Source organism: Oncorhynchus mykiss, chromosome 6, assembly GCF_013265735.2.
Source record: "Oncorhynchus mykiss isolate Arlee chromosome 6, USDA_OmykA_1.1, whole genome shotgun sequence".
Taxonomy (NCBI): domain Eukaryota; kingdom Metazoa; phylum Chordata; class Actinopteri; order Salmoniformes; family Salmonidae; genus Oncorhynchus; species Oncorhynchus mykiss.
This window is the reverse complement of record NC_048570.1, coordinates 88857737-88884399: the sequence shown is the minus strand read 5'-3', so window position 1 is coordinate 88884399 and position 26663 is coordinate 88857737. Positions and strand designations below refer to the sequence as shown.

General features: G+C 45.5%; 1 protein-coding gene across 2 annotated transcripts in view; it reads left to right on the top strand.

Moving 5' to 3' along the window:
- LOC118936482 (E3 SUMO-protein ligase PIAS1-like) overlaps positions 1–26663 on the top strand; it is a 122435-nt gene that overhangs the window by 66732 nt on the left and 29040 nt on the right. For both annotated transcript variants that reach the window (XM_036981423.1, XM_036981422.1), the window contains exons 3-4: positions 17887–17971; positions 19315–19362. In XM_036981423.1, the coding sequence (XP_036837318.1) occupies positions 17887–17971; positions 19315–19362 (133 nt within the window). The remainder of the gene's footprint in view (positions 1–17886; positions 17972–19314; positions 19363–26663) is intronic.

Genomic DNA, 26663 nt, shown 5'->3' with positions numbered 1-26663 from the left:
CTCTTTTCCCCCTCTCTCTTCCCTCTCTGTCTGTTTATTTATAGCTCTATTCCTCTCTTCCCCCTCTCTCTCTTCTCTCTCTCTCTTCCCCCTCTCTCTCCCCTCTCTCTGTTTATTTATAGCTCTATTCCTCTCTCCCCCTCTCTCTCTTCCCCCTCTCTCTCTTCCCCCTCTCTCTCTTCCCTCTCTGTCTCTTCCCCCTCTCTCTTCCCCCTCTCTCTTCCCTCTCTTCCCCCTCTCTCTGTTTATTTATAGCTCTATTCCTCTCTTCCCTCTCTCTCTCTCCCCTCTCTCTCTTCCCCCTCTCTCTCTTCCCTCTCTGTCTCTTCCCCCTCTCTCTTCCCTCTCTCTCTTCCCTCTCTTCCCTCTCTCTCTTCTCTCTCCCCCCTCTCTGTCCCCTCTCTCTGTTTATTAATAGCTTTATTTCTCTCTCTTCCCTCTCTCTCTCTTCTCTCTCTTCCCCCTCTCTCCCCTCTCTCTGTTTATTAATAGCTCTATTCCTCTCTCTCTTCCCTCTTCTCTCTCTTCCCCCTCTCTCTTCCCTCTCTCTCTTCCCCCTCTCTGTTTATTTATAGCTCTATTCCTCTCTTCCCCCTCTCTCTCTTCCCTCTCTCTTCCCCCTCTCTCTTCTCTCTCTTCCCCCTCTCTCTTCCCGCTCTGTCTGTTTATTTATAGCTCTATTCCTCTCTCTTCCCCCTCTCTCTCTCTTCCCTCTCTCTTCCCCCTGTCTCTCTCTTCCCCCTCTCTTCCCCCTCTCTCTGTTTATTTATAGCTCTATTCCTCTCCCCCCTCTCTCTCTTCCCTCTCTCTTCCCCCTCTCTCTCTCTTCCCCCTCTCTCTGTTTATTTATAGCTCTATTCCTCTCCCCCCTCTCTCTCTCTTCCCTCTCTCTTCCCCCTCTCTCTCTCTTCCCCCTCTCTCTGTTTATTTATAGCTCTATTCCTCTCCCCCCTCTCGCTCTCCTCCCTCTCTCTTCCCCCGCTCTCTCTCTTCCACCTCTCTCTTCCCTCTGTCTGTTTATTAATAGCTCTATTCCTCTCTTCCCCCTCTATCTCTTCCCCCTCTCTGTCTTCCCCCTCTCTCTCTCTTCCCTCTCTCTCTTCCCCTCACTCTGTTTATCTATAGCTCTATTCCTGTCTCTTCCCCCTCTCTCTCTTCCCCTCTCTCTGTTTATTTATAGCTCTATTCCTCTCTCTTCCCCCTCTCTCTTCCCCCTCTCTCTTCCCCCTCTCTCTCTTCCCCTCTCTCTCTTCCCCTTCTCTCTTCCCCTCTCACTCTGTTTATCTAGAGCTCTATTCCTGTCTCTTCCCCCTCTCTCTGTTTATTTATAGCTCTATTCCTCTCTCTTCCCCCTCTCTCTCTTCCCCCTCTCTCTCTTCCCCCTCTCTCTCTCTTCCCCCTCTCTCTGTTTATTTATAGCTCTATTCCTCTCTCTTCCCCCTCTCTCTCTTCCCCCTCTCTCTCTTCCCCCTCTCTCTCTTCCCTCTCTTTCTTCTCTCTCTCTTCCCCCTCTCTCTCTCCCCTCTCTCTGTTTATTAATAGCTCTATTCCTCTCGTCCCCTTATCTCTCTTCCCCCTCTCTCTCCCATCTCTCTTCCCCCTCTCTCTCTCCTCTCTCTTCCCCCTCTCTCTCCCCCCTCTCTCTTCCCCTCACTCTGTTTATTTATAGCTCTATTCCTGTCTCTTCCCCCTCTCTCTTCCCCTCCAACTCTGTTAATCTATAGCTCTATTCCTCTCTCTTCCCCCTCTCTCTCTTCCCCCTCTCTCTCTTCCCCCTCTCTCTCTTCCCCTCTCTCTCTTCCCCCTCTCTCTTCCCCTCTCACTCTGTTTATCTAGAGCTCTATTCCTGTCTCTTCCCCCTCTCTCTGTTTATTTATAGCTCTATTCCTCTCTCTTCCCCCTCTCTCTCTTCCCCCTCTCTCTCTTCCCCCTCTCTCTCTTCCCCCTCTCTCTCTTCCCCTCTCTCTCTTCTCTCTCTTCCCCCTCTCTCTCCCCTCTCTCTGTTTATTAATAGCTCTATTCCTCTCTTCCCCCTCTCTCTCCCCTCTCTCTTCCCCCCTCTCTCTTCCCCCTCTCTCTTCCCCTCACTCTGTTTATCTGTAGCTCTATTCCTCTCTCTTCCCCCTCTCTCTTCCCCCTCTCTCTCTTCCCCCTCTCTCTTCCCCCCTCTCTCTTCCCCCTCTCTCTTCCCCTCACTCTGTTTATCTGTAGCTCTATTCCTCTCTCTTCCCCCTCTCTCTCTCTTCCCCCTCTCTCTGTTTATCTATAGCTCTATACCTATCTCTTCCCCCTCTCTCTCTTCCCCCCTCTCTCTTCCCTCTCTCTCTGTTTATTTATAGCTCTATTCCTCTCTCTTCCCCCTCTCTCTCTTCCCCCTCTCTCTGTTTATTTATAGCTCTATTCCTCTCTCTTCCCCCTCTCTCTCTCTTCCCCCTCTCTCTGTTTATTTATAGCTCTATTCCTCTCTCTTCCCCTCTCTCTGTTTATCTATAGCTCTATACCTATCTCTTCCCCCTCTCTCTCTTCCCCCCTCTCTCTTCCCTCTCTCTCTTCCCCCTCTCTCTGTTTATTTATAGCTCCATTCCCCTCTTCCCCCTCTCTCTTCCCTCTCTTCCCCCTCTCTCTTCCCTCTCTTCCCCCTCTCTCTTCCCTCTCTCTCTGTTTATTTATAGCTCTAATCCTCTCTTCCCTCTCTCTCTCTTCCCCCTCTCTCTTCCCCCTCTCTCTTCCCCCTCTCTCTGTTTATCTATAGCTCTATTTCTCTCTCTTCCCCCTCTCCCCCCTCTCTCTTCCCCCTCTCTCTTCCCCCTCTCTCTTCCCCCTCTCTCTTCCCCCTCTCTCTTCCCTCTCTCTGTTTATTTATAGCTCTATTCCCCTCTTCCCTCTCTCTCTATCTTCCCCCTCTCTGTTTATCTATAGCCCTTCTTCTCTCTTCCCCCTCTCTCTTCCCTCTTTTCCCTCTCTGTTTATTTTTTAGCTCTATTCCTCTCTTCCCCCTCTCTCTTCCCCCTCTCTCTGTTTATTTTTTAGCTCTATTCCTCTCTTCCCCCTCTCTCTTCCCCCTCTCTCTGTTTATTTATAGCTCTATTCCTCTCTTCCCCCTCTCTCTCTCTCTTCCCCCTCTCTCTGTTTATCTAGAGCTCTATTCCTCTCTCTTCTCTCTTTGTTCATCTCTAGCTCTACCTCTCTCTTCCCCCTCTCTTTTCATCTCTAGCTCTATGCCTCTCTTCCCCCTCTCTCTTTTCATCTCTAGCTCTATGCCTCTCTTCCCCCTCTCTCTTTTCATCTCTAGCTCTATGCCTCTCTTCCCCCTCTCTCTTTTCATCTCTAGCTCAATGCCTCTCTCTTCCCCCTCTCTCTTTTCATCTCTAGCTCTATGCCTCTCTTCCCCTCTCTCTGTTCATCTCTAGCTCTATGCTTCTCTCTTCCCTCTCTCTCTGTTCATCTCTAGCTCTATGCCTCTCTTCCCCTCTCTGTTCATCTCTAGCTCTATGCTTCTCTCTTCCCTCTCTCTCTGTTCATCTCTAGCTCTATGCCTCTCTTCCCCTCTCTGTTCATCTGTAGCTCTATGCTTCTCTCTTCCCTCTCTGTTCATCTCTAGCTCTATGCCTCTCTTCCCCCTCTCTCTGTTCATCTCAAGCTCTATGCTTCTCTCTTCCCTCTCTCACTGTTCATCTCTAGCTCTATGCCTCTCTCCCCCTCTCTGTTCATCTCTAGCTCTATGCTTCTCTCTTCCCCTCTCTCTGTTCATCTCTAGCTCTATGCCTCTCTTCCCCTCTCTCTGTTCATCTCTAGCTCTATGCTTCTCTCTTCCCTCTCTCTCTGTTCATCTCTAGCTCTATGCCTCTCTTCCCCTCTCTGTTCATCTGTAGCTCTATGCTTCTCTCTTCCCTCTCTGTTCATCTCTAGCTCTATGCCTCTCTTCCCCCTCTCTCTGTTCATCTCAAGCTCTATGCTTCTCTCTTCCCTCTCTCACTGTTCATCTCTAGCTCTATGCCTCTCTTCCCCTCTCTGTTCATCTGTAGCTCTATGCTTCTCTCTTCCCTCTCTGTTCATCTCTAGCTCTATGCCTCTCTTCCCCCTCTCTCTGTTCATCTCAAGCTCTATGCTTCTCTCTTCCCTCTCTCACTGTTCATCTCTAGCTCTATGCCTCTCTCCCCCTCTCTCTGTTCATCTCTAGCTCTACCTCTCTCTTCCCCTTCTCTCTTTTCATCTCTAGCTCTATGCCTCTCTCTCCCCCCTCTCTTTTCATCTGTAGCTCTATGCCTCTCTCTCCCCCCTCTCTATTCATCTCTAGCTCTATGGCTCTCTCTCCCCCCTCTCTTTTCATCTCTAGCTCTATGCCTCTCTCCCCCCCCCTCTCTTTTCATCTCTAGCTCTATGCCTCTCTCTCCCCCCCTCTCTTTTCATCTCTAGCTCTATGCCGCTCTCTCCACCCCTCTCTTTTCATCTCTAGCTCTATGCCTCTCTTCCCCCTCTCTCTTTTCATCTCTAGCTCTATGCCTCTCTTCCCCCTCTCTCTTTTCATCTCTAGCTCAATGCCTCTCTCTCCCCCCTCTCTTTTCATCTCTAGCTCAATGCCTCTCTCTCCCCCCTCTCTTTTCATCTGTAGCTCAATGCCTCTCTCTCCCCCCTCTCTTTTCATCTGTAGCTCTATGCCTCTCTCTCCCCCCTCTCTATTCATCTCTAGCTCTATGGCTCTCTCTCCCCCCTCTCTTTTCATCTCTAGCTCTATGCCTCTCTCCCCCCCCCTCTCTTTTCATCTCTAGCTCTATGCCTCTCTCTCCCCCCCTCTCTTTTCATCTCTAGCTCTATGCCGCTCTCTCCACCCCTCTCTTTTCATCTCTAGCTCTATGCCTCTCTTCCCCCTCTCTCTTTTCATCTCTAGCTCTTTGCCTCTCTTCCCTCTCTCTACCCCTCTCTGTTCATCTATAGTTATATTCATGTCTCTCTCTGTCTATCATTAGCTCTCTTGCCCCACTCCCTTAACCCCACCCCTCTCTGTTTATTGCTAGTTATCTTGCCCACCCCTCCCCCACGTTCTCTCTCCCTCTGTCTATCATTAGTGTTCTCTCTCGCTCTCTCGCTCTCTCACTCACTCTTGCATTCCCTGATTATCGCTGGCTCTGTTTCCCTCCATCTCTCACTCTGTTTATCTCTAGCTGCCTTGTCCTCCCCCCTCTCTGGCTGTGCCTCTCTCTCTCTCTCCCACCCCTCCCCCTCTCTGGCTGTGCCTCTCTCTCCCATCCCCCACTCTTTATCTTCGCCCTGCCTCTCTCTACCCTATCCCAGCTCCCTCGCCCTCCCTTTCTCTCTTCTCTCCCTCACTCTACCCACTCCCTCCTGCTCTCCTCTCCCTCACTCAATTCAATCTCTCTCTTCTATCCCTCACTCTACACACACACACCTCCCTCACTCAATTCAATCTCTCTCCTCTCCCTCACTCTACCCACTCCCTCCCTCTCTACTCTACCCACTCCCTCCCTCTCTACTCTACCCACTCCCTCCCTCTCTCCTCTCCCTCACTCTACCCACTCCCACCCTCTCTCCTCTCCCTCCCTCCCTCACTCAATTCAATTCACTCTCTTTCTTCCCCCCCTCCCTCTCTCCTCTCCCTCACTCTACCCACTCCCACCCCCTCTCCCTCACTCAATTCACTCCCCTCCCTCCCTCTACCCATGCCCTCCTTTCCTCCCCCTGTCGCTCCTCTCCCTCCCCTCTCCAGTCTGTGCAGCAGCCTGTTCTCCTGTTGAAGGCCTGTAATGTCCTGAGTCTTATCAGTACACGTTGTTGGCCTCCAGTTACCCCAGCTCCCCTCTGTAAAGACTGGTTAATGTAGCAACTGAGGACCCGCGCGGCTCTGCTCATTTAAATAGGCCACATTCATGTTTGTCGAACTCTAAACTCTTCATCACCAACACCATCATCCTCTGCCAGGGAGCCATGCCTCTGTGTTCATTATGGATATCAATGTGGCATGCATACATTATACATGATTTTAATCACCATATTCTTGGGAAATAATGTAGGACTATTTCAAATTTGATGAGCATTTCATGAATAATAAATATTTCTGAGACTTTCTCCCTTTGAATGTTTCTTTGAAAGTCATGAGTAGGAGGGGGAGATATTTGTATTGAAATACAGAGGTGTCCTTTTGTTTTTGTGGATTCGGGGTCTTGTAGACTCCTCATATAGCCTTCCTCAGTGCGGATTGTTGAAAACACATCGAGTACGATTCCTGAAATCTCTAAACTCGCCGGTCAAATCAAATCAAATTTATTTATATAGCCCTTCGTACATCAGCTGATATCTCAACGTGCTGTACAGAAACCCAGCCTAAAACCCCAAACAGCAAGAAATGCAGGTGTAGAAGCACGGTGGCTAGGAAAAACTCCCTAGAAAGGCCAAAACCTAGGAAGAAACCTAGAGAGGAACCAGACTATGTGGGGTGGCTAGTCCTCTTCTGGCTGTGCCGGGTGGAGATTATAACAGAACATGGCCAAGATGTTCAAATGTTCATAAATGACCAGCATGGTCCAATAATAATAAGGCAGAACAGTTGAAACTGGAGCAGCAGCATGGCCAGGTGGACTGGGGACAGCAAGGAGTCATCATGTCAGGTAGTCCTGAGGCATGGTCCTAGGGCTCAGGTCCTCCGAGAGAGAAAGAAAGAGAGAAAGAAAGAGAGAATTAGAGAGAGCACACTTAAATTCACACAGGACACCGAATAGGACAGGAGAAGTACTCCAGATATAACAAACTGACCCTAGCCCCCCGACACATAAACTACTGCAGCATAAATACTGGAGGCTGAGACAGGAGGGGTCAGGAGACACTGTGGCCCCATCCGAGGACACCCCCGGACAGGGCCAAACAGGAAGGAAATAACCCCACCCACTTTGCCAAAGCACAGCCCCCACACCACTAGAGGGATATCTTCAACCACTAACTTACCATCCTGAGACAAGGCTGAGTATAGCCCACAAAGATCTCCGCCACGGCACAACCCAAGGGGGGGACGCCAACCCAGACAGGATGATCACATCAGTGACTCAACCCATTCAGGTGACGCACCCCTCCCAGGGACGGTATGAGAGAGCCCCAGTAAGCCAGTGACTCAGCCCCTGTAATAGGGTTAGAGGCAGAGAATCCCCGTGGAAAGAGGGGAACCGGCCAGGCAGAGACAGCAAGGGCGGTTCGTTGCTCCAGAGCCTTTCCGTTCACCTTCCCACTCCTGGGCCAGACTACACTCAATCATATGACCCACTGAAGAGATGAGTCTTCAGTAAAGACTTAAAGGTTGAGACCGAGTTTGTGTCTCTGACATGGGTAGGCAGACCGTTCCATAAAAATGGAGCTCTATAGGAGCCTCCAGCTGTTTGCTTAGAAATTCTAGGGACAATTAGGAGGCCTGCGTCTTGTGACCGTAGCGTACGTGTAGGTATGTACGGCAGGACCAAATCAGAGAGAGAGGTAGGAGCAAGCCCATGTAATGCTTTGTAGGTTAGCAGTAAAACCTTGAAATCAGCCCTTGCTTTGACAGGAAGCCAGTGTAGGGAGGCTAGCACTGGAATAATATGATCATTTGTTTTGGTTCTAGTCAGGATTCTAGCAGCCGTATTTAGCACTAACTGAAGTTTATTTAGTGCTTTATCCGGGTAGCCGGAAAGTAGAGCATTGCAGTAGTCTAACCTAAAAGTGACAAAAGCATGGATTAATTTTTCTGCATCATTTTTGGACAGAAAGTTTCTGATTTTTGCAATGTTACGTACAGTGCCTTGCGAAAGTATTCGACCCCCTTGAACTTTGCGACCTTCTGCCACATTTCAGGTTTCAAACATAAAGATATAAAACTGTATTTTTTTGTGAAGAATCAACAACAAGTGGGACACAATCATGAAGTGGAACGACATTTATTGGATATTTCAAACTTTTTTAACAAATCAAAAACTGAAAAATTGGGCGTGCAAAATTTTTCAGCCCCCTTAAGTTAATAATTTGTAGCGCCACCTTTTGCTGCGATTACAGCTGTAAGTCGCTTGGGGTATGTCTCTATCAGTTTTGCACATCGAGAGACTGAAATGTTTTCCCATTCCTCCTTGCAAAACAGCTCGAGCTCAGTGAGGTTGGATGGAGAGCATTTGTAAACAGCAGTTTTCAGTTCTTTCCACAGATTCTCGATTGGATTCAGGTCTGGACTTTGACTTGGCCATTCTAACACCTGGATATGTTTATTTTTGAACCATTCCATTGTAGATTTTGCTTTATGTTTTGGATCATTGTCTTGTTGGAAGACAAATCTCCGTCCCAGTCTCAGGTCTTTTGCAGACTCCATCAGGTTTTCTTCCAGAATGGTCCTGTATTTGGCTCCATCCATCTTCCCATCAATTTTAACCATCTTCCCTGTCCCTGCTGAAGAAAAGCAGGCCCAAACCATGATGCTGCCACCACCATGTTTGACAGTGGGGATGGTGTGTTCAGCTGTGTTGCTTTTACGCCAAACATAACGTTTTGCATTGTTGCCAAAAAGTTCAATTTTGGTTTCATCTGACCAGAGCATCTTCTTCCACATGTTTGGTGTGTCTCCCAGGTAGCTTGTGGCAAACTTTAAACAACACTTTTTATGGATATCTTTAAGAAATGGCTTTCTTCTTGCCACTCTTCCATAAAGGCCAGATTTGTGCAATATACGACTGATTGTTGTCATATGGACAGAGTCTCCCACCTCAGCTGTAGATCTCTGCAGTTCATCCAGAGTGATCATGGGCCTCTTGGCTGCATCTCTGATCAGTCTTCTCCTTGTTTGAGCTGAAGGTTTAGAGGGACGGCCAGGTCTTGGTAGATTTGCAGTGGTCTGATACTCCTTCCATTTCAATATTATCGCTTGCACAGTGCTCCTTGGGATGTTTAAAGCTTGGGAAATCTTTTTGTATCCAAATCCGGCTTTAAACTTCTTCACAACAGTATCTCGGACCTGCCTGGTGTGTTCCTTGTTCTTCATGATGCTCTCTGCGCTTTTAACGGACCTCTGAGACAATCACAGTGCAGGTGCATTTATACGGAGACTTGATTACACACAGGTGGATTGTATTTATCATCATTAGTCATTTAGGTCAACATTGGATCATTCAGAGATCCTCACTGAACTTCTGGAGAGAGTTTGCTGCACTGAAAGTAAAGGGGCTGAATAATTTTGCACGCCCAATTTTTCAGTTTTTGATTTGTTAAAAAAGTTTGAAATATCCAATAAATGTCGTTCCACTTCATGATTGTGTCCCACTTGTTGTTGATTCTTCACAAAAAAATACAGTTTTATATCTTTATGTTTGAAGCCTGAAATGTGGCAAAAGGTCACAAAGTTCAAGGGGGCCGAATACTTTCGCAAGGCACTGTAGATGGAAAAAAGCTGTCCTTGAAATGGTCTTGATATGTTCTTCAAAAGAGAGATCAGGGTCCAGAGTAACGCCGAGGTCCTTCACAGTTTTATTTGAGACGACTGTACAACCATTAAGATTAATTGTCAGATTCAACAGAAGATCTCTTTGTTTCTTGGGACCTAGAACAAGCATCTCTGTTTTGTCCGAGTTTAAAAGTAGAAAGTTTGCAGCCATCCACTTCCTTATGTCTGAAACACATGCTTCTAGCGAGGGCAATTTTGGAAATGTACAGCTGTGTGTCATCCGCATAGCAGTGAAAGTTAACATTATGTTTTCGAATGACATCCCCAAGAGGTAAAATATATAGTGAAAACAATAGTGGTCCTAAAACGGAACCTTGAGGAACACCGACATTTACAGTTGATTTGTCAGAGGACAGATAAGATCTAAACCAGGCCAGAACTTGTCCGTGTAGACCAATTTGGGTTTCCAATCTCTCCAAAAGAATGTGGTGATCGATGGTATCAAAAGCAGCACTAAGGTCTAGGAGCACCAGGACAGATGCAGAGCCTCTGTCTGATGCCATTAAAAGGTAATTTACCACCTTCACAAGTGCAGTCTCAGTGCTATGATGGTGTCTAAAACCAGACTGAAGCATTTCGTATACATTGATTGTCTTCAGGAAGGCAGTGAGTTGCTGCGCAACAGCCTTTTCTAACATTTTTGAGAGGAATGGAAGATTCGATATAGGCAGATAGTTTTTTATATTTTCTGGGTCAAGGTTTGGCTTTTTCAAGAGAGGCTTTATTACTGACACTTTTAGTGAGTTTGGTACACATCCGGTGGATAGAGAGCCGTTTATTATGTTCAACGTAGGAGGGCCAAGCACAGGAAGCAGTTCTTTCAGTAGTTTAGTTGGAATAGGGTCCAGTATGCAGTTTGAAGGTTTAGAGGCCATGATTATTTTCATCATTGTGTCAAGAGATATAGTACTAAAACACTTGAGCGTCTCTCTTGATCCTAGGTCCTAGCAGAGTTGTGCAGACTCAGGACAACTGAGCTTTGAAGGAATACGCAGATTTAAAGAGGAGTCCGTAATTTGCTTTCTAATAATCATGATCTTTTCCTCAAAGAAGTTCATGAATTTATCACTGCTAAAGTGAAAGCCATCCTCTCTTGGGGAATGCTGCTTTTTTAGTTAGCTTTGCGACAGTATTAAAAAGGAATTTCGGATTGTTCTTATTTTCCTCAAATAAGTTAGAAAAATAGGATGATCGAGCGATCGAGCAGCAGTAAAGGCTCTTCGGTACTGCACGGTACTGTCTTTCCAAGCTAGTCGGAAGACTTCCAGTTTGGTGTGGCGCCATTTCCGTTCCAATTTTCTGGAAGCTTGCTTCAGAGCTCGGGTATTTTCTGTGTACCAGGGAGCTAGTTTCTTATGAGAAATGTTTTTAGTTTTTAGGGGTGCAACTGCATCTAGGGTATTGCGCAAGGTTAAATTGAGTTCCTCAGTTAGGTGGTTAACTGATTTTTGTCCTCTGGCGTCCTTGGGTAGACAGAGGGAATCTGGAATGACATCAAAGAATCTTTATGTTGTCTGAATTTATAGCACGACTTTTGATGTTCCTTGGTTGGGGTCTGAGCAGATTATTTGTTGCAATTGCAAACGTAATAAAATGGTGGTCCGATAGTCCAGGATTATGAGGAAAAACATTAAGATCCACAACATTTATTCCATGGGACAAAACTAGGTCCAGAGTATGACTGTGACAGTGAGTGGGTCCAGAGACATGTTGGACAAAACCCACTGAGTCGATGATGGCTCCGAAAGCCTTTTGGAGTGGGTCTGTGGACTTTTCCATGTGAATATTAAAGTCACCAAAGATTAGAATATTATCTGCTATGACTACAAGGTCCGATAGGAATTCAGGGAACTCAGTGAGGAACGCTGTATATGGCCCAGGAGGCCTGTAAACAGTAGCTATAAAAAGTGATTTTCATGGCTCAAAAGACGAAAACGTTTTTTTTTTTTTGTAAATTAAAATTTTCTATCGTAAATGTTAGCAACACCTCCGCCTTTGCGGGATGCACGGGGGATATGGTCACTAGTGTAGCCAGGAGGTGAGGCCTCATTTAACACAGTAAATTCATCAGGCTTAATGTTTCAGTCAGGCCAATCACATCAAGATTATGATCAGTGATTAGTTCATTGACTATAATTGCCTTTGAAGTAAGGAATCTAACATTAAGTAGCCCTATTTTGAGATGTGAGGTATCATGATCTCTTTCAATAATGACAGGAATGGAGGAGGTCTTTATCCTAGTGAGATTGCTAAGGCGAACACCGCCATGTTTAGTTTTGCCCAACCTAGGTCGAGGCACAGACACGGTCTCAATGGTGATAGCTGAGCTGACTACACTGACTGTGCTAGTGGCAGACTCCACTATGCTGGCAGGCTGGCTAACAGCCTGCTGCCTGGCCTGCACCCTATTTCATTGTGGAGCTAGAGGAGTTAGACAAGATGGCTGCCCCCCCACCACATCTGGTCAAACAAGATGGCTGCCCCCCACCACATCTGGTCAAACAAGATGGCTGCCCCCCGCCACATCTGGTCAAACAAGATGGCTGCCCCCCACCACTTCTGGTCAAACAAGATGGCTGCCCCCCACCACATCTGGTCAAACAACATGGCTGCCCCCCGCCACATCTCGTCAAACAAGATGGCTGCCCCCCGCCACATCTGGTCAAACAAGATGGCTGCCCCCCACCACATCTGGTCAAACAAGATGGCTGCCCCGTGCCACATCTGGTCAAACAAGATGGCTGCCCCGCACCACATCTGGTCAAACAAGATGGCTGCCCCCCGCCACATCTGGTCAAACAAGATGGCTGCCCCCCACCACATCTGGTCAAACAAGATGGCTGCCCCCCACCACATCTGCCACAACAGAGCCCTGAGAAGGTGGCAGATGTGTGAACAGGTTTAAGAGGCCTCTGAAAGTACCTTAACTCAGCTCTTTAAGGGCCAAGGAGGAATTTTTATTGGAATGCACAATGCTGGCGTTACACAGCTTCATGTGTTTTGTTTTCATCAACATGGATATTTTCATGACACACCATGCAGACCCCAGAAGGCTGTGACCACACACACACACACACACACACACACACACACACACACACACACACACACACACACACAGAAACAAGTTGACCCATCACAATCTTCTCACTAGTCAATACACACCCAATCCCTCAACGCAAACCACCTCTTCACTCAGTAGACAAAACAACACCTGACCTCACTACACACAACCCGACCCCCCCCCCCCCCCCCTCACTACACACAACCCGACCCCCCGCCCCCTCACTACACACAACCCGAACCCCCCCCCTCACTACAGCGTCTCTCCTCCAAGCCCACTCCTCTTCAAAGTGTTCTCCATACATCACCTCACACACACACAGCATCTCTCCTCCAAGCCCACTCCTCTTCAATGTGTTCTCCATACATCACCTCACACACACACAGCATCTCTCCTCCAAGCCCACTCCTCTTCAATGTGTTCTCCATACATCACCTCACACACACACACAGCATCTCTCCTCCAAGCCCACTCCTCTTCAATGTGTTCTCCATACATCACCTCACACACACACAGCATCTCTCCTCCAAGCCCACTCCTCTTCAAAGTGTTCTCCATACATCACCTCACACACACACACAGCATCTCTCCTCCAAGCCCACTCCTCTTCAATGTGTTCTCCATACATCACCTCACATAGCAGTGATGGCTGCCAGGCTGGGAACAGCCACCACTCTGAACTAATACCAGAAGCATGCAGCAGGAGTGTGAGTGAGTGTGTGTGTGTGTGTGTGGCTGCAGCAAGAGCTCTGGAATGTGTTAATTGCTACTGTGTAGAGTAGAGAGGATGGCTGCACAGGTCTCTCAGTATAGGGACAATAAAGGGTCATTATGGCTGTTGGGGAAAGGGAAGTCGATTAGTCTGGAAGGTTCAGTTGTTGGGGGGGGGGGTTGGTATGGCATCCATGGTTACCTGTTACCATGGTGGAGCTGAACGGAGCGGTCTGTTACCGTGGTGGAGCTGAACGGAGCGGTCTGTTACCGTGGTGAAGCTGAACGGAGCGGTCTGTTACCGTGGTGGAGCTGAACGGAGCGGTCTGTTACCGTGGTGGAGCTGAACGGAGCGGTCTGTTACCGTGGTGGAGCTGAACGGAGCGGTCTGTTACCGTGGTGGAGCTGAACGGAGCGGTCTGTTACCGTGGTGGAGCTGAACGGAGCGGTCTGTTGCCGTGGGTGACAGTGAGAGGAGCTAAACCGTTTTGGCTCCTTTCTGTGAGTGATTAGTACCAGATCTCGTGTGTCTGTGTCAGTGTGAGCGCGCGTGTGTGTATTGTAATGTATAAAACAATGGGATGATGCCACTGACTAGCTAATAGACTCCAGCTGGTCTTTGCTCCACTGAAGACTAGAGCGGCTCTCATTCTCCCTAGCATATAGTTCCCTCTCATCTCCTCCTCTTATCCAGTACTGACTCCAGAACAGATTCTCCCTAGCATATAGTTCCCTCTCATCTCCTCCTCTTAGCCAGTACTGACTCCAGAACACATTCACCCCAGAAAGAAAAGGTACAGATGTGAGCCCACACTACTTTTACCATAAGAGCTGATCTAGGAACAGTGTTTGCCATGCTTTGCTGTCAGAAGCAGCCGTCCAGTATAGATCTGATAGATGGAGGTGTGTGTGTGTGTGTGTGTTAACCCTTTGCCTTTCCACCAGTAACGTAGAAACACCCCCCTCACAGATCCCTCCACTCTGCAGCCAATGGCTGGAACAAATCAGATGCTGAAGATTGAGCGGGGGGGGTGAGGGAAAGAGAGAGAGAGCGAGCGGGAAGAGAGAATAACAGTCTATTTATAGCCTGGGCGCCCGGGAGGAAGAAGACCATTGTTAGGAACCAACTGCTGCACTCTAGGATCACATGGATGTTTGTATTCTTTCTACCATCTAGTATTGTAGCAGACTGGGGGCTGTGGTAAATCCACCTCACACCCCTTCTCATCTCTAATTGCACCCCAGGTGGTGGAAAGAGAACCACAGACCCATTTTGACAGACAGACAGGCGGTGAAAAACAGATTGTTCTCAGTTAATGCAGATGAGTTAGGGAACCTGGTGGTTGGGCCTTGGGAATCGTCTCGTGGGGGGGGGGGGGGGGGGTTCTTCTTGGTTGGTCCCTCTCCCCTCCCCGCCCCCATCATCCTAAACGGAAAGTAATTACCACCGTCAAGAGAGTTCCCTCATATTACTCTGTGATCATTTACCGTGTGTGTGGGTATGTGTGTGGGGGGGTGTGTGTGGGGGTGTGTGTGTGTGTGGGGGTGTGTGTGTGTGAGGGTGTGTGTGGGGGTGGGGGTGTGTGTGAGGGTGTGTGTGTGAGGGTGTGTGTGTGTGGGGGTGTGTGTGTGTGTGTGTGTGTGTGTGTGTGTGTGTGTGTGTGTGTGTGTGTGTGTCAAATCAAAAGGAAGCCAGTTAAGCTGTTGTCAGTATAGTTGCAGCCTGATGCCTTTCCGTGTGATTGGCCCTGAACGATCTGCTTTACCCTGTCCAGCCAATCAGGTAACTACACTGAACAAAAATATAAACGTGTTGGTCACGTTTCATGAGCTGAAATAAAAGATCCCAGAAATGTTCCATACGCTCAAAAAGCTTATTTCTATCTAATGTTGTGCACAAATTTGTTTAATAGTGAGCATTTCAAGATAATCCATCCACCTGACAGGTGTGGCCTATCAAGAAGCTGATTAAACAGCATGATCATTACACAGGTACACCTTGTGCCCGGGGACAAAAGGCCACTCTAAAATGTGCAGTGTCACAATGCCACAGATGTCTCGTGTTTTGAGGGAGCGTGTATTTGGCATGCTGACTGCAGGAATGTTCACCAGAGCTGTTGCCAGACAATTGAATGTTCATTTCTCTAATATAAGCCACCTCCAACTTCTTAAGAGAAGTTGACAGTACGTCAGAACCGCAGACCGCGTGTATGGCGTCGTGGGGGTGAGCAGTTTGCTGATGTCAACAGAGTGCCCCATGGTGGGGTTATGGAATGGGGCAGGCATGAGCTACGGACAACGAACACAATTGCATTTTATCAATAGCCGTTTTAATGCACAGAGATAGCGAGATGAGATCCTGAGGCCCATTTTCGTACTATTCATTCTCCTCCATCACCTCACGTTTCAGCATGATAATGCACGGCCCCATGTCGCAAGGATCTGTACACAATTCCTGGAAGCTGAAAATGTCCCAGTTCTTCCATGGCCTGCATACTCACCAGATGTGACACCCATTGAGCATTTTTGGGATGCTCTGTATCCACGTGTACGACAGCGTGTACAATATCCAGCTACTTCGCACAGCCATTGAGGAGGAGTGGGACAACATTCCACAGGCCACAATCAGCAGCCTGATCAACTGCGAAGGAGATGTCACGATGCAAGAGACAAATGGTGGTCACACCAGATGCTGACTGGTTCTGATCCACGCAACTACTTCCATTATTATTATTATTATTATTATTATTTTAAAGGTATCTGTGACCAACAGATTCATATCTGATATTGCCAGTCATGTCAAATCCATGGATTATAGCCTGAATGAATGTATTTCAATTGACTGATTTCTTTATATGAAGTGTAACTCAGTGAAGTCTTTGATATGGTTGCTTCCGGTCCAGTCAGGTAACATTGTGAACACACATGTTCTATCACACTGGAAATCATCAGGGGACGTTAATGGACAGGTAGCCTCCCTTTGACAGTAAATCCATTTCAACCTCCTTCAACATAAAAGGTCTTATCGTCAGGTGTATGCTGCTCCCACCAACCACATGTTTCTGATTTGGATGAGCAGCTTTCAGCTCCTGTGATGTGAGGAGATGAGCAGCTCTCTGGCCAAGACGTTCTGTTGGTCCATCCCGCAAGGATCAGTTAGGAAGGGCTGAACACACACACACACACACGCTCACCAGACACACACACACACACACGCTCACCAGACACGCTCACCAGACACACATACACACGCTCACCAGACACACACACACACGCTTACCAGACACACACACACTCACCAGACACACACACACGCTCACCAGACACACACACACACCCGCTCACCAGAGACACACACACACACTCACCAGTCTCACACACAAACACCAGACACCAGACACACACACATGACAAGTCCTTTGTGCGGTCATCTACAGTGACATCATCGGTCTCACAACTCTGTCAGCACAAAGACGGTTTACAGCTGAACTACAGGCTGGGACCGTACTACCCCCCCCCAGTCTGTCTTCATACAGGGCTGTTTCTCCCACTCCGTAAGCCCCCCCCAGGCAGCACTTCAGCGCCCCACTGTTGCACTATACCACTCCACCAAGCCCAAGGCTGTACAAGGACCCAGTTTGTTGAGGAGGTGAATGACGACGAGACAAAACGGTCTTTTGATCTGTGTTTTTCTTAGGATCTCTGCCCGTGCGAGGTTCAAACTGCACTGTCACCCTACCAATTGACTATATTACACGTTCCGTATTGCTGAAGCCCCCATTTCTACTGGCATCGATGACAAGATAGCACACCCGTCCTTTTCTCAGAGCGTTCCTGGTAGCCAGTTTTGTTTTGAGAAGTCTGTCTGGAGGATAACTGGTGTGAAGAACAACCATCCCTGTTGTGGGTAGAGGACCCTGTATCGTCTGATCGGTTGAGTGAACAGACCTCTCACTGAAAAGGGACTAAGCCTCTGTTCAATCAATCAATCAAATGTATTTAAAAAGACCTTTTACGTCTGCTGATGTCACAAGGTGCTTGTACAGAAACCCAGACTAAAACCTCAAACAGCAAGCCACGCAGATGTAGAAGCACGGTGGCTTGGAAAAACTCCCTAGAAAGACAGGAATCTAGGAAGAAACCTAGAGAAGAACCAGGCTCTGAGGGGTGGCCAGTCCTCTTCTGGCTGTGCCGGGTGGAGGTTATAAGAGTACATGGCCATAAAGGCCAGATTGTTCTTCTGATTGTTCACTGTCCTCTACAGTTCCCCTCACTTATCACTAACCAGTACCTCCTCTCTCGCTCTCTGTCTCCGTCTCACTCTCACTCTTTCTCTCACTCTTGCTCGCTCGCTCTCTCTCTCGTTCTCTCGCTCTCTCTCGTTCTCTCACTCTCTCCCTCTGTGTTTCTCTCTGTCTCTCTCTCTCTCTCTCCCTCTGTGTTTCTCTCTGTCTCTCTCTCACTCTCTCCCTCTGTGTTTCTCTCTGTCTCTCTCTCTCTCTCCCTCTGTGTTTCTCTCTGTCTCTCTCTCACTCTCTCCCTCTGTGTTTCTCTCTGTCTCTCACTCTCTCTCTCCCTCTGTGTTTCTCTCTGTCTCTCTCTCTCTCTCTCCCTCTGTGTTTCTCTCTGTCTCTCTCTCTTTCTGCAGCATCGGACAACAGCCAGCGGTTTCAGGAAACGTGTTTTGCGTTCGCACTAACGCCGCAGCAAGTCCAACAGATTAGCAGCTCAATGTAAGACACTCAAACCCTCTGCTCTACCATGTACCCTACCAACATACCCTGCCATGTATCCTATACTACCATGTACCCTACCAACGGACCCTACCTACCCTCTACCCTACCGTGTACCCTATACTACCATGTACCCTGCCTACCCTCTACCCTGCCATGTACCCTATACTACCATGTACCCTATCAAGGTACCCTACCTACCCTCTACCCTACAATGTACTCTATACTACCATGCATCCTACCAATGTACCCTGCCTACCCTCTACCCTACCATGTACCCTACCAATGTACCCTGCCTACCCTCTACCCTACCAACGTACCCTACCTATCCTCTATCCTACCAACGTAGCCTACCTACCGTCTACCCTACCATGTACCCTATACTACCAACGTACCCTACCTACCCTCTACCCTACCAACGTACCCTACCTACCATACCTACCCTCTACCTTACCAACGTACCCTACCTACCCTACCATGGACCCTATACTACCATGTACCCTATCACCTACCCTACCTACCCTCTACCCTACCTACCTTCTACCCTACCATGTACTCTATACTACCATGTACCCTACCTACCCTCTACCCTACCATGTACCCTACCTACCCTCTACCCTACCATGTGCCCTATACTACCATGTACCCTATCCCCTACACGACCTATCCTCTACCCTACCAACGTACCCTACCTACCCTCTACCCTACCAACGGACCCTACCTACCCTCTATCCTACCATGTACCTATACTACCACGGACCCTACCAACATACCCTACCTACCCTCTACCCAACCATATACACTTTACCATATACCCTACCAACGTACCTTACCCACCCTCTATCCTACCATGTACCCTACCAACGTACCCTACCTACCCTCTACCCTACCATGTACCCTATACTACCATGTACCCTACCAACGTACCCTATCTACCCTCTACCCTACCATATACACTTTACTACCATGTACCCTATACTACCATGTACCCTACCAACCCTCTACCCTACCAATGTACCCTACCAACCCTCTACCCCACCATATACCCTACCAACCCTCTACCCTACCATGTACCCTACCAACCCTCTACCCTACCAACATACTCTATATTACCAATGTACCCTACCAACCCTCTACTCCACCATGTACCCTACCAACCCTCTACACTACCAACCCTCTACCCCACCATGTACCCTACCAACCCTCTACCCTACCATGTACCCTACCTACCCTCTACCTTACCAACGTACCCTACCTACCCTCTACCTTACCAACGTACCCTACCTACCCTCTACCCTACCATGTACCCTACTAACCCTTTAATGTCCATCTGTGTTTTTCAGGGACATCTCGGGGACCAAATGTGACTTCACAGTACAAGTTCAATTACGGTCAGTTGATAGAACTCATTGTTCTACTTCTAGTAGGATTCTATTAACCACTATGTAGGTCCTGATCAATATATATCCTCCCACTATACTACAACCACTATGTAGGTCCTGATCAATATATATCCTCCCACTATACTACAACCACTATGTAGGTCCTGATCAATATATATCCTCCCACTATACTACAACCACTATGTAGGTCCTGATCAATATATATCCTCCCACTATACTACAACCACTATGTAGGTCCTGATCAATATATATCCTCCCACTATACTACAACCACTATGTAGGTCCTGATCAATATATATCCTCCCACTATACTACAACCACTATGTAGGTCCAGATCAATATATATCCTCCCACTATACTACAACCACTATGTAGGTCCTGATCAATATATATCCTCCCACTATACTACAACCACTATGTAGGTCCTGATCAATATATATCCTCCCACTATACTACAACCACTATGTAGGTCCTGATCTATATATATCCTCCCACTATACTACAACCACTATGTAGGTCCTGATCAATATATATCCTCCCACTATACTACAACCACTATGTAGGTCCTGATCAATATATATCCTCCCACTATACTACAACCACTATGTAGGTCCTGATCAATATATATCCTCCCACTACATTACAACCACTATGTAGGTCCTGATCAATATATATCCTCCCACTATACTACAACCACTATGTAGGTCCTGATCAATATATATATCCTCCCACTATACTACAACCACTATGTAGGTCCTGATCAATATATATCCTCCCACTATACTACAACCACTATGTAGGTCCTGATCAATATATATCCTCCCACTATGCTACAACCACTATGTAGGTCCTGATCAATATATATCCTCCCACTATACTACAACCACTATGTAGGTCCAGATCAATATATATCCTCCCACTATACTACAACCACTATGTAGGTCCAGATCAATATATATCCTCCCACTATGCTACAACCACTATGTAGGTCCTGATCAATATATATCCTCCCACTATACTACAACCACTATGTAGGTCCAGATCAATATATATCCTCCCACTATACTACAACCACTATGTAGGTCCTGATCAATATATATCCTCCCACTATACTACAACCACTATGTAGGTCCAGATCAATATATATCCTCCCACTATACTACAACCACTATGTAGGTCCTGATCAATATATATCCTGATCAATATATATCCTCCCACTATACTACAACCACTATGTAGGTCCAGATCAATATATATCCTCCCACTATACTACAACCACTATGTAGGTCCTGATCAATATATATCCTCCCACTATGCTACAACCACTATGTAGGTCCTGATCAATATATATCCTCCCACTATACTACAACCACTATGTAGGTCCAGATCAATATATATCCTCCCACTATACTACAACCACTATGTAGGTCCTGATCAATATATATCCTCCCACTATGCTACAACCACTATGTAGGTCCTGATCAATATATATCCTCCCACTATGCTACAACCACTATGTAGGTCCAGATCTATATATATCCTCCCACTATACTACAACCACTATGTAGGTCCAGATCAATACATATCCTCCCACTATACTACAACCACTATGTAGGTCCTGATCAATATATATCCTCCCACTATGCTACAACCACTATGTAGGTCCAGATCTATATATATCCTCCCACTATACTACAACCACTATGTAGGTCCAGATCAATACATATCCTCCCACTATACTACAACCACTATGTAGGTCCTGATCAATATATATCCTCCCACTATGCTACAACCACTATGTAGGTCCTGATCAATATATATCCTCCCACTATACTACAACCACTATGTAGGTCCTGATCAATATATATCCTCCCACTATACTACAACCACTATGTAGGTCCTGATCAATATATATCCTCCCACTATACTACAACCACTATGTAGGTCCTGATCAATATATATCCTCCCACTATACTACAACCACTATGTAGGTCCTGATCAATATATATCCTCCCACTATACTACAACCACTATGTAGGTCCTGATCAATATATATCCTCCCACTATACTACCACCACTATGTAGGTCCTGATTAATATATATCCTCCCACTATACTACAACCACTATGTAGGTCCTGATCAATGTATATCCTCCCACTATACTACCACCACTATGTAGGTCCTGATCAATATATATCCTCCCACTATGCTACAACCACTATGTAGGTCCAGATCTATATATATCCTCCCACTATACTACAACCACTATGTAGGTCCAGATCAATACATATCCTCCCACTATACTACAACCACTATGTAGGTCCTGATCAATATATATCCTCCCACTATGCTACAACCACTATGTAGGTCCTGATCAATATATATCCTCCCACTATACTACAACCACTATGTAGGTCCTGATCAATATATATCCTCCCACTATACTACAACCACTATGTAGGTCCTGATCAATATATATCCTCCCACTATACTACAACCACTATGTAGGTCCTGATCAATATATATCCTGATCAATATATATCCTCCCACTATACTACAACCACTATGTAGGTCCTGATCAATATATATCCTGATCAATATATATCCTCCCACTATACTACAACCACTATGTAGGTCCTGATCAATATATATCCTCCCACTATACTACAACCACTATGTAGGTCCTGATCAATATATATCCTCCCACTATACTACAACCACTATGTAGGTCCTGATCAATACATATCCTCCCACTATACTACAACCACTATGTAGGTCCAGATCAATATATATCCTCCCACTATACTACAACCACTATGTAGGTCCAGATCAATATATATCCTCCCACTATACTACAACCACTATGTAGGTCCTGATCAATACATATCCTCCCACTATACTACAACCACTATGTAGGTCCTGATTAATATATATCCTCCCACTATACTACAACCACTATGTAGGTCCTGATCAATATATATCCTCCCACTATACTACAACCACTATGTAGGTCCTGATCAATATATATCCTCCCACTATACTACAACCACTATGTAGGTCCTGATCAATATATATCCTCCCACTATACTACAACCACTATGTAGGTCCTGATCTATATATATCCTCCCACTATACTACAACCACTATGTAGGTGCTGATCAATATATATCCTCCCACTACATTACAACCACTATGTAGGTCCTGATCAATATATATCCTCCCACTATACTACAACCACTATGTAGGTCCTGATCAATATATATCCTCCCACTATACTACAACCACTATGTAGGTCCTGATCAATATATATCCTCCCACTATACTACAACCACTATGTAGGTCCTGATTAATATATATCCTCCCACTATACTACAACCACTATGTAGGTCCAGATCAATACATGTTACCATGTCAAGCCAGCTAGATACTAGACAGAGGAAGTGACTGTTACCATGATTTATACTAGACAGAGGAAATGGCTGTTACCATGATTTATACTAGACAGAGGAAATGACTGTTACCATTATTTATACTAGACAGAGGAAGTGACTGTTACCATGATTTATACTAGACAGAGGAAGTGACTGTTACCATGATTTATACTAGACAGAGGAAATGGCTGTTACCATGATTTATACTAGACAGAGGAAATGACTGTTACCATGATTTATACTAGACAGAGGAAATGACTGTTACCATGATTTATACTAGACAGAGGAAATTACTGTTACCATGATTTATACTAGACAGAGGAAGTGACTGTTATCATGATTTATACTAGACAGAGGAAATGACTGTTACCATGATTTATACTAGACAGAGGAAGTGACTGTTACCATGATTTATACTAGACAGAGGAAGTGACTGTTACCATGCTTTATACTAGACAGAGGAAGTGGCTGTTACCATGCTTTATACTAGACAGAGGAAGTGACTGTTACCATGATTTATACTAGACAGAGGAAGTGACTGTTACCATGATTTATACTAGACAGAGGAAGTGGCTGTTACCATGCTTTATACTAGACAGAGGAAGTGACTGTTGCCATGATTTATACTAGACAGAGGAAGTGACTGTTACCATGATTTATACTAGACAGAGGAAGTGGCTGTTACCATGATTTATACTAGACAGAGGAAGTGACTGTTACCATGCTTTATACTAGACAGAGGAAGTGACTGTTACCATGATTTATACTAGACAGAGGATATAGCTGTTACCATGCTTTATCCTAGACAGAGGAAGTGACTGTTACCATGATTTATACTAGACAGAGGAAGTGACTGTTACCATGATTTATACTAGACAGAGGAAGTGGCTGTTACCATGCTTTATACTAGACAGAGGAAGTGACTGTTACCATGATTTATACTAGACAGAGGAAGTGACTGTTACCATGATTTATACTAGACAGAGGAAGTGGCTGTTACCATGATTTATACTAGACAGAGGAAGTGACTGTTACCATGATTTATACTAGACAGAGGAAGTGGCTGTTACCATGATTTATACTAGACAGAGGAAGTGACTGTTACCATGCTTTATACTAGACAGAGGATATAGCTGTTACCATGCTTTATCCTAGACAGAGGATATGACTGTTACCATGATTTATACTAGACAGAGGAAGTGACTGTTACCATGATTTATACTAGACAGAGGATATAGCTGTTACCATGCTTTATACTAGACAGAGGATATAGATGTTACCATGATTTATACTAGACAGAGGGATATGGCTGTTACCATGCTTTATACTAGACAGAGGATATAGATGTTACCATGCTTTATACTAGACAGAGGATATAGATGTTACCTTGCTTTATACTAGACAGAGGATATAGATGTTACCATGCTTTATACTAGACAGAGGATATAGATGTTACCATGCTTTATACTAGACAGAGGAAGTGACTGTTACCATGATTTATACTAGACAGACTCCCACCCAAATGACATAACATCCTATCACGAACCACAAAATGGAAATGTGAAAAACATGAATTAAAGAATATGACACAGCCTACAACTGAAATATAATGATTAGACTGTAAATGTCAAATACAATGATTTAGACAACAACACATTTTAATTACAGACAATTACTAAGCCAAATGATTTATATATCTTCTGTGAAAATAAAGTTAGGCCACTGAAGACTAAGCGTTAATGAATTACCACGGTGTAAATGAAAGTGATATGGATTACAGCAACTGTGTGAAGCGCAATTTAAATATCATTATAAAACAAAGCACTTTGTATCTGTTTCTATGGTTACGATATCGACTTCCAAACAATAGGAAGTGACCCTCCACATTTCTTTCCAATTCAGACATAGTCTTTCAGTACAACAGGCCTTGTCATCCTGTCAGAACATATAAACTACCAGCCCCACCACGAACACAACATAAACATGTTTATAACCACACAACATAAACACGTTACTATAAACTACCAGCCCCACCACGAACACAACCATGTTTATAACCACACAACATAAACACGTTACTATAAACTACCAGCCCCACCACGAACACAACCATGTTTATAACCACACAACATAAACACGTTACTATAAACTACCAGCCCAACCACGAACACAACACAACCATGTTACTGTAAACTACCAGCCCAACCACGAACACAACACAACCATGTTTATAACCACACAACATAAACACGTTACTATAAACTACCAGCCCCACCACGAACACAACCATGTTTATAACAACACAACATAAACACGTTACTATAAACTACCAGCCCAACCACGAACACAACACAACCATGTTACTGTAAACTACCAGCCCAACCACGAACACAACACAACCATGTTTATAACCACACAACATAAACACGTTACTATAAACTACCAGCCCAACCACGAACACAACAAAACCATGTTTATAACCACACAACATAAACACGTTACTATAAACTACCAGCCCAACCACGAACACAACAAAACCATGTTTATAACCACACAACATAAACATGTTACTATAAACTACCAGCCCAACCACGAACACAACCATGTTTATAACCACACAACATAAACACGTTACTATAAACTACCAGCCCAACCACGAACACAACCATGTTTATAACCACACAACATAAACACGTTACTATAAACTACCAGCCCCACCACGAACACAACACAACCATGTTTATAACCACACAACATAAACACGTTACTATAAACTACCAGCCCAACCACGAACACAACAAAACCATGTTTATAACCACACAACATAAACACGTTACTATAAACTACCAGCCCAACCACGAACACAACACAACCATGTTACTATAAACTACCAGCCCAACCACGAACACAACCATGTTTATAACCACACAACATAAACACGTTACTATAAACTACCAGCCCCACCACGAACACAACAAAACCATGTTACTATAAACTACCAGCCCAACCACGAACACAACCATGTTTATAACCACACAACATAAACACGTTACTATAAACTACCAGCCCAACCACGAACACAACCATGTTTATAACCACACAACATAAACACGTTACTATAAACTACCAGCCCCACCACGAACACAACACAACCATGTTTATAACCACACAACATAAACACGTTACTATAAACTACCAGCCCAACCACGAACACAACCATGTTTATAACCACACAACATAAACATGTTACTATAAACTACCAGCCCCACCACGAACACAACCATGTTACTATAAACTACCAGCCCCACCACGAACACAACCATGTTTATAACCACACAACATAAACATGTTACTATAAACTACCAGCCCAACCACGAACACAACACAACCATGTTTATAACCACACAACATAAACACGTTACTATAAACTACCAGCCCAACCACGAACACAACCATGTTTATAACCACACAACATAAACACGTTACTATAAACTACCAGCCCAACCACGAACACAACCATGTTTATAACCACACAACATAAACATGTTACTATAAACTACCAGCCCAACCACGAACACAACCATGTTTATAACCACACAACATAAACATGTTACTATAAACTACCAGCCCCACCACGAACACAACCATGTTACTATAAACTACCAGCCCCACCACGAACACAACCATGTTTATAACCACACAACATAAACACGTTACTATAAACTACCAGCCCAACCACGAACACAACCATGTTTATAACCACACAACATAAACACGTTACTATAAACTACCAGCCCCACCACGAACACAACCATGTTACTATAAACTACCAGCCCAACCACGAACACAACCATGTTA